At 40.0% G+C, this 14,610-nt stretch overlaps 1 protein-coding gene across 3 annotated transcripts in view; it reads right to left on the bottom strand.

The window, feature by feature from the left end:
• TTC7A (tetratricopeptide repeat domain 7A) overlaps window positions 1-14,610 on the bottom strand; it is a 191,929-nt gene that overhangs the window by 148,693 nt on the left and 28,626 nt on the right. For all 3 annotated transcript variants that reach the window (XM_067293169.1, XM_067293170.1, XM_067293171.1), the window contains 3 exons: window positions 10,766-10,844; window positions 7,212-7,372; window positions 6,715-6,778 (listed from right to left, as the gene is read on the bottom strand). In XM_067293169.1, coding sequence (XP_067149270.1) covers window positions 6,715-6,778; window positions 7,212-7,372; window positions 10,766-10,844 — 304 coding nt within the window. The remainder of the gene's footprint in view (window positions 1-6,714; window positions 6,779-7,211; window positions 7,373-10,765; window positions 10,845-14,610) is intronic.

The raw sequence follows: 14,610 nt of genomic DNA, 5'->3' as shown, positions 1-14,610 counted from the left end.
CACTGGTACCATGATGCAGAGAAACCACACCACAGCCAGCCATATGCACAGGGCCATTGCTTTTGATGGATTAAATGCAATAAGCAACAGGACTAGCAGTTTAATAATAAGCTGGTCCATTTGCCAATGCCTGATAGGAATATATCATCTATCCTGGACTCTACCACAGTCTGAGCTTATAAAGACTGTTACAAACTGGCCTCTGCCTGGGTTTGAGGAAAAGGCATTTTCTCCCCTTAAACACAGCCACATGCATATTGTAATTTGGACTCTGCACAAGGAATGAGAATCTAGCCAGGAGGCCTCAAAACCCCCTAAACACAACCTCGACTGTGGTAATCTACAGGGTGCCTGATTTGTTTCACTAGATTCCTTCATGAGGACTCTATAGCCAACCATGGTAACTAAATAACAGCTGGCATTAAGCAGGAGCACTTGCCAAACAACAACTGGGATGCTTCTCATTGTTTACTGAGATGCCTTAGCTTATGAAAATAGGTTCCCATTTTCAACATGACAGAAAGAATAAAGAAAACAACTCAGAAGACTGCCGAGAGAAAACAGGCCCTCTTTAATATGAACCTACAGACATGTTTTTAAAGCTACCAAAGAATTCTACTATGCCATTTGGCCATTTGAAAAAAAATCCCCTTATGCACTTCGGCTCAGAGGCAGAGTCAGTGAAATAGTGAAGGAACCCTTTAATTACCACTTTAGAAGATACTCATTTCATTCCACTGAAACATGCAAACTGGCTCCCTTTAAATGCAAGGGAAAGGAGGACAAAAAGAAGAGTCAAGGCAGCTTCACAAGGCAGAATCCAGCTTCACCTAGAATCAAAGAAGGTTTGCTGGAACATAGGGTCAGGCTCGCAACACCATCAATATGATTTCTCTTCTCCCCTTCCCCCTTTTAGGAAGGATTCTTGTAACCCCAGTGACATCATCTGGGGAGTCACACACGTCCTGGTGAAGCAGACAGTAGATTCACCTTAGGAAAGCAAGACAGAGAGAGGCACAGTAAGTCTTAGTTGATGCAGCAAACTCCTGCTCCCTCCTTGGATTGGTTGTGGTCATGGAGGAAACATTTGAGTTGTATATTTCTTCAAAAAGCTACCATGTCCTGTCTCCTTCTCCTATGTTCATCAAATTTCTCACACAAGCATACCTCGGAGATATTGCAGGTTTGGTTCCAGATCACCGCAATAAAGCAAGTATAACAATAAAGCGAGTCATATGAATTTTTTGGTTTCCCAGTGCATATGAAAGTTATGTTTACACTACACTGTAGTCTATTAAGTGTGCAGTAGCATTATGTCTAAAAAAACCAATGCACATACCTGAATTAAAGAATACTTTATTGATTAAAAAAAATGCTAATCGTGATCTGAGCCTTCAGCAAGTGGTAATCTTTTTGCTGATGGAAGGTCTTGCCTCAGTGTTGATGGCTGCTGACTGATCAGGGTGGTGGTTGCTGAAAGGCTGGGGCAGCTGTGGCAATTTCTTAAAATAAGACAGCAATGAAGTTTGCCCCATCGATTGACTCTTCCTTTCACAAAGGATTTCTCTGTAGCATGCAATGCTGTTTGAAAGCATTTTTACCCACAAGAAAACTTCTTTCAAAATTGGAGTCAGTCCTCACCAACCCTGCCGCTGCAGGGTACATTACAGTGTATGTAATATTCTAAATCCTTTGTCATTTCAACAATGTTCACAGCGTCTTCACCAGGAGTAGATTCCATCTCAAGAAACCACTTTCTTTGCTCGTCCCTAAGAAGCAACTCCTCATCCGTTAAAGGTTTATCAGGAGATTGCAGCAATTCAGTCCCATCTTCAGGCTCCACTCCCCATTCTAGTTCTCTTGCTACTTCCACCACATCTGCAGTTACTTCCTCCACTGAAGTCTTGAAGCCCTCAAAGTCCTCCATGAGGGCTGGAATCAACTTCTTCCAGACTCCTGTGAGTGTTGATATTTTGACCTCCTCCCATGAATCACAAATGTTCTTAATGGCATCTAGAATGGCGAATCCTTTCCAGAAGGTTTTCTATTTACTTTGCCCGGATCCATCAGAGGAATCGCTATCTATGGCAGCTCTAGCCTTACGAAATGTATTTCTTAAATAGTAAGACTTGAAAGTCAAAATGACTCCTTGATCCATGGGCTGCAGAATGGATGTTGTGTTAGCAGGCATGAAATGCGTATTGGCATGAAATGAGCATTGGCTTCAACTTCAAGTCACCAGCTGCATTAGCCCCAAGCAGGAGAGTCAGCCTGTCCTTTGAAGCTTTGAAGCCAGGCATTGACTTCTCCTCTCTAGCTATGAAAGTCCTAGGTGGCATCTTCTTCCAACAGAAGGCTGTTTTGTCTACATGAAAATCTGTTGTTTAGTGTAGCCGCCTTCATCAGTTCTCCTAGCTAGATCTTCTGGATAACTTGCTGCAGCTTCTGCATCAGCACTTGCTGCTTCACCTTGCCCTTTGATGTTATGGAGACGGCTTCTTTCCTGAAACCTCGTGAACCAACCTCTGCTAGCTTCACACTCTTCTTCTGCAGCTTCCTCCCCTCTCTCAGCCTTCCCAGAACTGAAGAGAGTTAGGGCCTTGCTCTGGATGAGGCTTTGGCTTAGGGGAATGTTGTGGCTGGTCTGATCTTCTATCCAGTCCACTAAAACTTTCTCCCTGTCAGCAAGAAGGCCGTTTTGCTTTCTTATCGCTCATGTGTTCACTGGAGTAGCACTTTGAATTTCCTTCAAGACCTTTTCCTTTGCATTCGCTACTTGGCGCAAGAGGCCCAGCTTTCGGCCTATCTCGGCTTTCAACATGCCTTCCTCACTAAGCTGAATCACTTCTAGCTTTTGATTTCAAGTGAGAGACGTGCAACTCTTCCTTTCGCTTGAACACTTAGAGGCCATTGTAGGGGTATTAACTGGCCTAATTTTAATACTGTTGTGTCTCAGGGAATAGGGAGGCCCGAGGAGAGGGAGAGAGACGGGGGAACGGCCGGTCGGTGGAGCAGGCAGAACACACGCAACATTTATTGATTAAGATTGCCATCTTATATGGGTGTGGTTTGTGGTGCCCCAAAACAATTACAATAGAAACATCCAAGATCACAGATCACCTTAACAGATATAATAATAATGAAAAAGTTTGAAATACCGAGGGAATTACCAAAATGCGATACAGAGACATGAAGTGAGCACATGCTGTTGGAAACAGGGGGTTGTGACGCAGGGTTGCCACACACCTTCAATTTGCAAAAAACGCAATATCTGCAAAGCACAATAAAGCAAACCACATTAAAACAAGGTATGCCTGTATTTGCTTTGTGGTTCTTTGATTATGCTCTTCCCCAGCAGGTCTTTGCTCTGCTTGTCCCTCATGTGCTGACAGTTCTTCTGTGTGCCCTACCACCTCCAATTTTGCTCCACTTCAGCTCCTTTTGGAGTGGTGAAAGTCAGAAATATGCATGTAGAGCAGATGTTTTGCCTTACAGTCCTGCAAGAGACTATGCTATGGTTGCTCTTTAGTCTTTTTAGAAATCACATCCAAAAAGCCACTGTTCTGTTGAGTAGATGGCAGTGAGGGGACAGGGCAATCAAAGTGCCAGAGAAGCTGGATAGTTCCCAGCAAGTCAACCTAACCGTATATTTTTCTTTAATTTTAAGGATTTCATTATTGCAAATATTGAAAGAGCGCCTAATCCAGCCAAAATCTAGGAACACTGGCCATGCTGCTTACTGGCCTACAGAAATATATCATTATTGCTTGCCACTGATATTCTCTCCAGGATGGAAAATATGTATTATTCAGTTGTTAACATCACATTATGAGGGAGACCTGAACTGGAAGTCTGATTCTTGTTAACTTATTTTTTTTTTAAATCTTCTGAAGGTTATGGAAAACAAAACAAAAAACCCAAACAAACGACAAACCCATACATGAGAAAACTCACTAGCCTACAACAAAGCCGTCATGGAAACGTTCTCTCATTATGTCATGAACTAAAAAAATCTCCCCTTCTTGGTACTGTAATGGCAGAGCTACAGGCAAATGTCTATGGATTGCAAATATATTTGAGAATCAGACTGCTCCCTCTATTCCTTCACCTAGGAAACACATTCCTGTTGCAGCTGTATTTCTATATACTTGTCCTGTACTTTCATTAACACAATAATAAACTCATGGCAGGCCTAATGCCAAAAAACAATGCTAATCCAAGAGTAAGGCTCAGATGTTCTATTTCCCAAAACCCAGAAAAGTTATTTATAGTTCCTGCAGAACTTCACTATAGAATCTTTGATTATTTATTGCTTTATGTGCTGCAGTTCAAAATGCCTTGCATCTACTTCCAGAAAGTTCTTATATATAGAAGACAACACTAAAGCAATCACAAGCTTACTTATTTAGCCTTGAAGTGAGCACAGCAGTCCAGATTCTAGCAACAGCATTTTTATGCTGCTTCTTCATAACATAGTTATGATCAGTTTGCTATTTCACATGCTATTGGATAAAACAGGGAAAACTTATTCCCCTCAGCAGAACAAGACTGTAGCATTCAAGGTCCCATAAGGTCTTTCTGACTGGGAGCCCAGTGCTGGAGAAGGCTGGAGCAGTCAGTGCTGTCACTGCTCCAGATCCTTGACCATCCTCCTGCTCGGATCAGCTCTGGCAAGCTATGCTGACGTGAGCTCTTCTGATTTTAATCAGAAGTCTAACACTACTTGTGATATTCTAAAAGCCCCAGCTCCCAGAGTCCAAGAAATAAATTAAATTCTCCACTTCCAATTACAGAAAGACCTTCCAACTGCAGACAAGCCCTTGAAAACATGAATCAAGTGTACTGCAGAGGCTTAAAGCAGAAGGCAAAAAAAGGTGCAAAGTATAATAATGCTCAAATGAATGTGATTTTTAAGTCAGTGTAATGTTTTGTGGGGTTTTGCCTTCTCATTTTCTTCCCTAATTCTAAAGACAAACTATACTAAAATTGCTAAGTTTTTCAGAATTTTGGAGGTAAGGGAGAAGCTTTGAGCCAGAAAAACAAGAGACAGATTGAAAGAAGCCAAAAATAAAAAAGAAAAGGTCGTATTTGCATGACATCCTCTCTTTCACCTTGCCCAAAAGCTGTCTGCAAGCATTTCAGTAACAGGGTCGTTGATGCTCCAGGATCTTCAAACTTCACTTTGACTACAAATGACTACCCAGGATTTAAAGTAAAACAACATTCCTTACACATTTTCCAATAAAAATCCTTACAGTTTTCCTGTACATTTGCATCTTCTCAGAACATGGAAGGTACCAAAGGTTACTTTGTAGTTTTCTGGACAAGTGTTTTTCCCTCTTTTTCCCCTTCCTCTCAAAGAGTTTTCTCAGCAACTGATGTTATAAATAGAAGAAATCTATTCGTTTCAGTGCAATTCATTATGGATGTTCCTGCACATGTCAAGACCCTCTTTATCATCAGCACCAGAAATAGCAAAGGCCACTCAGAACTGAAACAGCTAAAATGTTACCCCTGCAGACTAAGGAACATTAACAGGTTATTGTATCACAAATGCAAAATAGCAGGAACCACCATCATGCCTGGCATTAGCCAAGGTTCCCAATTCCTCCCATTCTTGATGCATAAATCCACACGTTTTGAATGTTTGAATGGAAGCATCTGTCTACTGACAATATATCTGGATGTTACATGCAACTATGGTGAAGGCAGACATTTCCCCTTACAGAGTTGAATCTCAAAAGGTTCAGAGTATTCTGGCCAAATTCAGCAAGGCCAGGTATGCATGTATTTCCGTTTAAGTACATCAGTCCTAGCAAAGAAAACAGCACCACTGTGATTCTTAAAATTAAATACATATTTGAGAGGCTGACTAGGCCAAACTAAAACAGTTGATACACTACAGGATCAGCCCTGAATAATTTCATCATGTTCAGACAGAAATCCATAAGACTGTAGTACACTTCCATTCTCTTACTACTCATTCTTAGATCCTTAAAGACATACAGCTTATTTCATTTTGAATTCTACATTTCCTGGTAACATTTTCCCCTTCAAAAAGACAAAAGCATTTTATTGTACAGTTTCTCTAAGAAGCTATTCACATTCTAACAGCTATCAGACAGAATTACCAATAGCACTACCATATCTGAGGGAAAAAACCAAAAACACACACACACACTTTTAGGAGTGTAATAAACAGATGATGAAAGATTGCAACATAGGATTACATACAAATAATCTTAACTGATATACTTCCCTTTTTGTCATTTTTTTTTTAAACAAATATGTTCTGTGGGTTAGGAAGCAACAGGGAGCTTATTAATTAATCGAATGCTCTTTTGTTACAAGCAATGTAATTATTTATAAGCAGAAGACATGCAGAAAGAATGTATATGGGAGTTCAGAGAGAAAATTTCCCCCCAGCTTAAGTCCCTACAAACTATTTCAGAAACACAAGAGAAATGGGAAAAGTCATGTGCTCTTCCTGACAGTTCCCATAACCCTTCACTGAAGTTCCATTTAGTAAACATGGCATCACTAATAAGGAAGAAATAGCATTTCCTGTCCTGCAACTTATCGTTTCTGGCTATCTGGGGAAGATTTTGTAAACGTGGATTCTTTGTACTGTGCAAAAACCCTCCAGAAGACTTGACATGGAAATGCTAGATATTCCTTTGTGCCATTATTATTATAAACTCATTTTTGGCTTACCATAGATTCACTGATTAAGAGGAGAAGAAGAGCCTCTTCTACGTTGTCTTGAGGGCAGTACAGGCTGAAAGACAGAACATTTTTTTTGAAGGAGGTCAAGAATTATCCTATCAGCCTCTCTTTCTCATTTCACAACAGCAGCAGTAACTTGAAACATCTCATGCATGATTCATTTGCTAGGCAATAGCTTCTTTTGCAGGTTCACACAATTAAAAGCTCTGCAACATATCTTAGATGAGTTATTCTGAACCATAAATAGATTATTTCCATTTCACAGCAAAGACAGCTATTTGGTTGGATTTTCTTCCTTCCTGTGAAAAAAATCAAACACTCCAGGTTTAATGCTTTATTTTTGCAGTAGGCCTCTTGATGAGAAGTTAAAAAATGAAAACACACAAAACAACTACACAAATCGGTAGCATAATTAGCAGTACCAAAGAGTGTTCAAACATGCTTCTTCCTCCTGCCAATAAAACAAAATAAAAAAGAACACTTACTTATCTCCTGTGTATAGCTGGGGCCTCCGGCAAAGAAGATTGCTAACATAAGACTGATCTTCCTTGTTCATGAACTCAGGAAGAGGATCAGATAAAGGGCTCCAGTAACAGTCTTCACTTAAGGAATGAAGAAGCACTTGGGCTAGCTGCTTGGCTGCAGTCTAAAGATCAGTGAACAGCATATGAAAGAGATATCAGTGAAGCCTTTTCACACACACACAACCTCTCCCCACTTCACACCCTGGGAAGCAGATGTACCAATAACACTACAGAACCACTCTTCAGTTCAGAGGGATGGAGTAGCTAAAACTGCTGATAAAAATAAAAAGTCAACAGCAGTCACAGTTGCTTCCATCCTCTGGAAAGGCTAGCCTTCTGCATTTACGCAGTCTTATTGCAATGCAGTAGGGAAAAAAAAAAAAAAAATATATATATATATATATATATATGTATACACACACATATATATCAATATAAAAAAGGTCTGAGAGTAAGGGACACATTAGCAAATGTGGACAAGTGATCACCACATGGACAGCTCAAACTATCTCACAAATGTTATTACGCTAGAGTATGATGGCACTCTGTTGCTTTCTCAGCATCAGAATTTTGCAAGCAAGTCTCTGCCCAGAGGCTACTTTTTATCTTAGGCTTAAAAGACCAAGCCTTTAGCTGTTAGTGTCTCTTCTCCTGCAGTCTTTTATAGTTTCACCTCAGTATAACAGAGGGAGGAGAGAAGAGGGTTAGAAACCTTGTGTTGAGACAGCAATACAACATGCCCCTTCTTGACCAGTGAGTGGCCAAGGGTCCTTGAATACCTGCTTTCCAGCTCATATCCATAACATAACACTCCAAAGCTGACAAGCTTGGTTCAAAAAGGGAGCAAAAGTTAACCTGACTTTGCAAAACTTTATCTTTGGCATTTGTCCCTGTTTAGACACATCAAACAGATTTCTAATTTTTTGCATCGTAAATAGACATGTATGCAAACATGCATGGAGAAGTCAAATGGATGGTATCTTTTGGGAATTCTAAAAATCATGACACTTTACTGTAAACCAAACATAGCCCAGAACAGAGGTAAACAAACTTTCTGTCCTAATATTTACTATTTCTGAACCCCACTTTTGACTACTGTATATGTATTTTATTTGCAATTTGCACTTTGAGAACTACATACACACACACCCTGTAAGAAAAACTACACATAAAAGATGTGGCATGAAGCCACCAAGAGTGACTTTCCTTTTAAAACCAGGGTGGGTATGATTGATAAACTCAAGTGTGACATCACTTGACGTGTGACATCTATAGGACCAAATAAATCATACTGAGGTTAAAGAAAGTTCCCGTTATTAGATTCAGAAAAAATAACTGCTTTTGATGCAAAGTTCTTTATTTTCATCTTCACCCAAGAAGTCACCAAGTTAGTCTAAAATGCACCTACCAGAAAGAGAGGTTTCATTGATACACCTAGCAAATGGCAAACTGTTTTGAATGTCTGGTGGTGCCTCAAAGAAATATTGTCACACACAGGCCCTGGAAATCCCGAGACCTCCATGTACTCCTACTGACAGTTAACTGAAAGTTACAGAAAGCTTTGTTTCTAACTAGGCTTTTCTATGCTTTTTATAGCAAGTAACCATGAGCAAAATGGCCTTGGGCACTGCAACATTAGCCAATATCATTTTATCATCTCAATGTGTAATTATTTAGTCACTTTTACCCTGAGGAGCCAACTCTCCTATATTTTTTTCGACAGCCTTAGAGGGAAGGGAAAAAAATGTGGCAGTAATAGAAAGATCTCTACTGGTTTGCACAGAACTAAGAGTACAATTTGGGAACAACCCTTCAAGACAAGCACCAAATACTTTTAGTGTCTTTGACTTTAACATACACTTTAACATGGCAGCCCTGTAAATTAGCTTCGCTCTTGTTCTGAATAAGACCAAACAAACCAGAACAAGCCAAGACTGATTTATGTTATTACTGCCTTTGGCTAAAAAAAGGCATCATTATGCTTGGAGTACACTGTGATCCCGCAAATGAGAAAAAAAAGAAAAAAAATTGTGCGTTTCACTTTCATGCTCAAAAAACTTGTTTAATTAAGCATGTTCCTCCCTTTGCCCTCTTGACAGCTCTTTAAAAATAAATAAGTAAATGAAAATACAACTTCCAGTAAAACGGAGGCTGCAGGAAAAGCTATTGGATGAACACCTTCAAATTTCCCCTTAGGGATAAATCTCCTCAGGGATGTTGTACAGCTCTCCCTAACAGCACAGGGACAGGAGCATTTGTGTGCCACATTCTGTTATGGTACAGGAACAGCAGATGGTTACATTCACTTCAGCAGAACAATAAAACGGGCGAGCAAGAAATTCCCCTGAGCCCTGATCTCTATCTGGAAAAGGATGTGACCATCTGAATGTGACAATTATTTAAGTTACCTTTTCTAATTCCCTGCACAAGCTTCCACATGCATCTGTATTCTTGACTAGGCATATAAGGTGATCCCAAGGCAAAAAGAAAAATCACCTCCAGCATAGAAGCCCCAAAATAATACAGAAAAATGACAGATGCGAGAAACCCAGGCAAAAACGCACCCAGCATACCTTGTTTGCTCACTACTCATTTTAGCACTGGATTTGCATATGAACTAGACACACATAGGACAGTCCATCCACTAGAACCTGGCATTCTCCATCTCCAAAATGCTATGCAAAACCATGCCTACCTCCTTCTCAGAACTTCTCTGGGATTACATAAACCACAAACAAAGCTGAACCAAGCACAAAAGTTGATATAGCAATATCAATGCCTTTTAGGTTGCAAAGTTTTCATTCATGTTCTTAAGACAGCTATTCTCTGCGCTATTGATCTTGTCACCTCCTGAGTAACTTCAGGACAAGATCTCTTAAAGGGGAGACACGGAAGATCCACTTAAAGGTCTAAGTAGTTAAACAGGCACAAAAATAACTTTCTCTAAGATTTCTTTGCCAGAGGCACTCAGAACAACAGGAGGTAGAATGCCAAAGCCCGCCCACTCCCCTCCCCAAAAGAAAGAAAGGAAAAAAAAAAATCATTCTGGACTGCACTGTATTGAAAAGACTTTTACAAGAAGAACACTGAAGCACATCAGTCTAAACACCCGGCTTGTTGCAAGAGGCAGAAGCACTAAGTGCTGCTATATGCTAATGTGAAAAGGTGTGCATGCATGCACTGAAAAGAGAGAAAAAATATGACATTATCACCTGGGGACAGCAATGTCAGACTGAATACACCCCCCTTCCTACCATGGCTAGGAAATGCACTGGAGAAAACCAACAATGTTTTCAACAGAAAGCAACCCACATGTCCAGGTCCAAAGGCTCAGAGATTTCAGTTGAACAGTTCTTTGAATTAAGTGCATCACTACACACATCACTCCCAGGAGACCAACAAAAGCATCAATCAAGGGAGGAAAAATAAGTTTTTGTCCTACTGCAATGGTTAAGAAACAGAACTCCTGCATAGCTGATTACACCACCTTCCCATCTCCCATTCACTCCTCTTACCATTTTGAAGGTCTGAGTAGCTTTTGTTTCCACAGTCCGTAATACTTCTCGCAGACTCCTCATTCCTTTCACAATATTTCTAAGGGGAAGGCACAAAAAAACAAGAACACAAAAACCCAGCACATTTGAGACAAAATATTTTTACAATGAGCCAAAGCTGGGCAACAAACTTGACATTCAAACAAACAAACCAACGAAACATAATTACTCTAACACTCTGGGTGCACGGCAGCAAGACAAGTCACTCGGAGGCACTGATAGGACAATGGCAGCGAGTTAGGCAGCGACTGTAGCATGCCTACTCCAGATGGCTTCCTAGGAGAAGATCACATTCACATTTGAGGAACAGAGGGGACATTTGGAAGCCTTTCATAGTTCATATTTATAAAGCAGATGCTTCTTCTTAAAAGCATCCACATCTCCTCGTCATACATACAGATTGTACTTGTTTGAATTATACTGAGCTTATGTGATGCTTTTAAATGATGATTCCTTTTAGGTGGTGCTTAAACGTTTTGTGCCTGATGGTCCAGATACATGATGAAATTACAGTAGTTTAAGCAGTTTATGATCAGCCAGCTGAGCTGTAGTAACTGTCTGCAAGCATAGCTTAACCTGTAATAAAAGAGGGTTAAACTAAAAATCACATTACTTTGCATACACCATGAGCAGTTAAAGCAGCCTCATTGTTGTCAAATGATATCTTAATCGTATGCCTGAGCACTAAAAGAGGTAGGGACAGGAAAAAATAAACACTGAAAAGACTGGGTAACACATTTGCAGCCTGTAAGCTCTTCTAGTATAAAGACCTGGCCCTTACACCAGGGTAGCTACAAAAGGGTTTTGCTCATTTTCATTGATAGTTTGTATTTCTTTGGGCAATTTCCACCTACCAGAAAAGCCTGATTTTCTGATATGACAACCAGATAGGGAGTTGTACTGGTACATTAATTGTCACTTCAGCTCATTCCAGGAAAATTTTCTGTGTAGGCAAAATCTAGATTTCATTTAAAAAAGCCACATACAATGATGACCATTTCCATGAATCTAATTAAATTTTGAAGATAACCAGTACAGACTGCGCTCATGCCCACTTTGATGTACTCTAAATGTATTCCAAAATTAATGGTGAACTTTTGAAGAAACAACAAAAATATAATTATTTTTCAGGAAAAACTGAAAGTTTATAATGTTTACCATGAGTATTGGCTACATAAAATGTCATCCAAAAAACTACGGTCACCAAGTCACAGAAGGCAAATGTGTCTGGCCTTACTTCCAACCAAGACTAATTACAAAATTTTAAGCTTTGAATAAAGAATTCTCACAATAACTTAGTCATGGATAGTCTACAAACAACAAAAAAGAAAGAAAGAAAAAAAAATCATTGCCCCTCTGGAGAAAATCTGTTTTCTTTTTTTTCTTCCACTTGATCTGAAGTAAAAAATGTACTTGAGATTTATCAAAGATAAAAAGCTTGAGGAAGTTTTTGTAAATAATTTGGACTTCAGTGTTTCAGTGCTCTCCAATTACAGGGCAAAGACCTTAAGTGCATTTTTGGGGGTAGAAGATAGAATATTTACACACACATGCAATTGTGAACCTTAAACTGAGGAAAGCAATTAAGCATATGGTTATCTTTACGCACATGAGTAGTCACACTGAAGCCAACAGAACCATTCAAACACTCAGAATATTTCAATTTCCACTATCTGGCAATAAAACAAGAAATTCCCCCAAATAAGCAAAAAGCAGCTCCCCAATTACTCCCCTCAGTTACTTAAAAATATTGTCATTTCCTGTACATCCCAGGGCTGCACAAGAGGCTGGAAAGAACAGTTATGCTGTAATATTGTCCTACAACATTTTCAAAGACGTGTATGCTTAGATTTCTTGTTGTGATGGTATTTGTCTTAAGGTGTTGATGAATTCCATTAACTAGTGTCACAAAGAGGATTAGTGACCATTTGCAAAGCCAATTAATTCCACATTTGGCACAGTACATAGAGATGAAAAACCTAAAGAACATGCGGGCAAGAAAAAAAGGCAGCAGTTTGTTCTCTGATTACTATGGGATCCTTACAGTTCCACATTCTAGACAAGGCCATAAACTGAGCTAAGCTTCATAGAAGCAGCAGTTTGCTCTGTGGGGAAGGGGAAAGGAAAAGGAGGGAAATAAGACACACTGAACTGAATGAAAAAAATAAATAAGTTGCTGCCCTTTCACAACTAGTCAGGGTTGAAACATGAGCCACATGGCAAATACCTGGGCACATCTTCAAAGGAAGGTAGCAAGACAAAACTGGCAACCCAGGAGAAGCACCCACCACTCTGCACCTCCCAGGCAGGCACTGACACGGTCAGATTCTCTCTCTGCTCCTGGCACCGAGCACTTGGACAGTTCGAAACATGCACAGCGTTTAACAACGCGATTCTATAGGACCAAGGATTCGGTTTAGCAGCTTTTTATTTTGAACTTCATTGAACGTTATTGAGTCATGATAGGAGACAGAGCACACCGCCAGGAGCCCGCAAACAAACCTTGCTACGCTCCAGTGTTGCAAGCCAGGAGACCACCTGAGCACACATTTCATTTTAAACACGTGAATTGTTCTGCTCACATGGGACTATTCGTAAGTTAAAGATGCACTTAAAGAGATTTTTGAAAATGGGATCTAAAGAAGTTAACAAAAAGAAAAGTACATGAACAGTGGTAGTTTGAACAGAACTAAGTTGATGTAGATGAGCATGTATAACCTTTGGCAACCTGTGATGAATCCATTTGATTTCATCTAGATCTGAAACTAAGCAATCTTGAGCCTCCCCAGGACTTGGATAGAGGACTATGTGGATATTCCACGTACAGCAGGCGCAAGCCAGGGCATCATAAGCAAACATCAGACCACAGAAATTAAATGAGCTGAAAGACTCCATATGGCCCTACTGCACTGCTAAGATGCCAGAGAAAGAAATGAGGAAAAACAAGAGGAGAAAAGCACATGGTCAGCAAAAAAAACTGCCTTGGTTTTAGCCACAAAGGTGGCAAAAAAAGCATTTGAAAAACCATGATGAAATATGGCTTAGGATTCAATTATAGCCAATTTAATAAAGAGGAACAAGGAAAATTGCAGGTGAAAACTGTAACGTCAGGGAACACCTTAGCATGAGAACCTGTTTCGGTTGTAGAAGTACTCTATTAATACAGGGTAATTAATTACCAGTCCATGAATCAAAACAGTCATATCACATTTAAGTCATATCATTTGATTAACACTACACTTCTGATTTTAAAATATGGGAAGATTAAACACATTTTTGTACAAATTACCAGACAATTATTGGTAATAAACCAAAGTGGACCCTAGGAACACAGATCTGCAGAGACAGTCCCCCAACAGCAGCATGAGGAGATCATTTCCTTAATCCCTGTTCATTAGCCATGAAAACAGGTTGCCTCTAACAGATGAAAGCGATTATCCTGAGATGACTGCCTGACAAACAGTTTGCAGCTCCACCTCTCCAGAGGAAAGCTGTACCTAGACCACACAGCCAGCAGCAGCACCATTGCCTTTACACAGTTGCCTTTGCATCTTTGCATCTCTTTAGCAGATTTCTAAAAAATCATACTTTCTCCTTGAACAGCTGTTCACATATAGGCACAAAACACATCTAAAGAAGTGGACCTCATATTGCTATGAGTAGAGATACAAGACAAGTCAGATAACTGTACCAATGCACAGTAGAGTTTCCTGATGGCAGCTTGTCTAACAGAAGTGAGGCTCTCAAAAGACAAAGCTTAGCACTTATCTAGACCCACCCAGCCAGTGGTAAGACTCACTCCCAAA

Source organism: Apteryx mantelli, chromosome 3, assembly GCF_036417845.1.
Source record: "Apteryx mantelli isolate bAptMan1 chromosome 3, bAptMan1.hap1, whole genome shotgun sequence".
NCBI classification, from domain to species: domain Eukaryota; kingdom Metazoa; phylum Chordata; class Aves; order Apterygiformes; family Apterygidae; genus Apteryx; species Apteryx mantelli.
The sequence above is the reverse complement of the archived record's forward strand: the minus strand, read 5'-3'. Positions and strand labels throughout refer to the sequence as shown.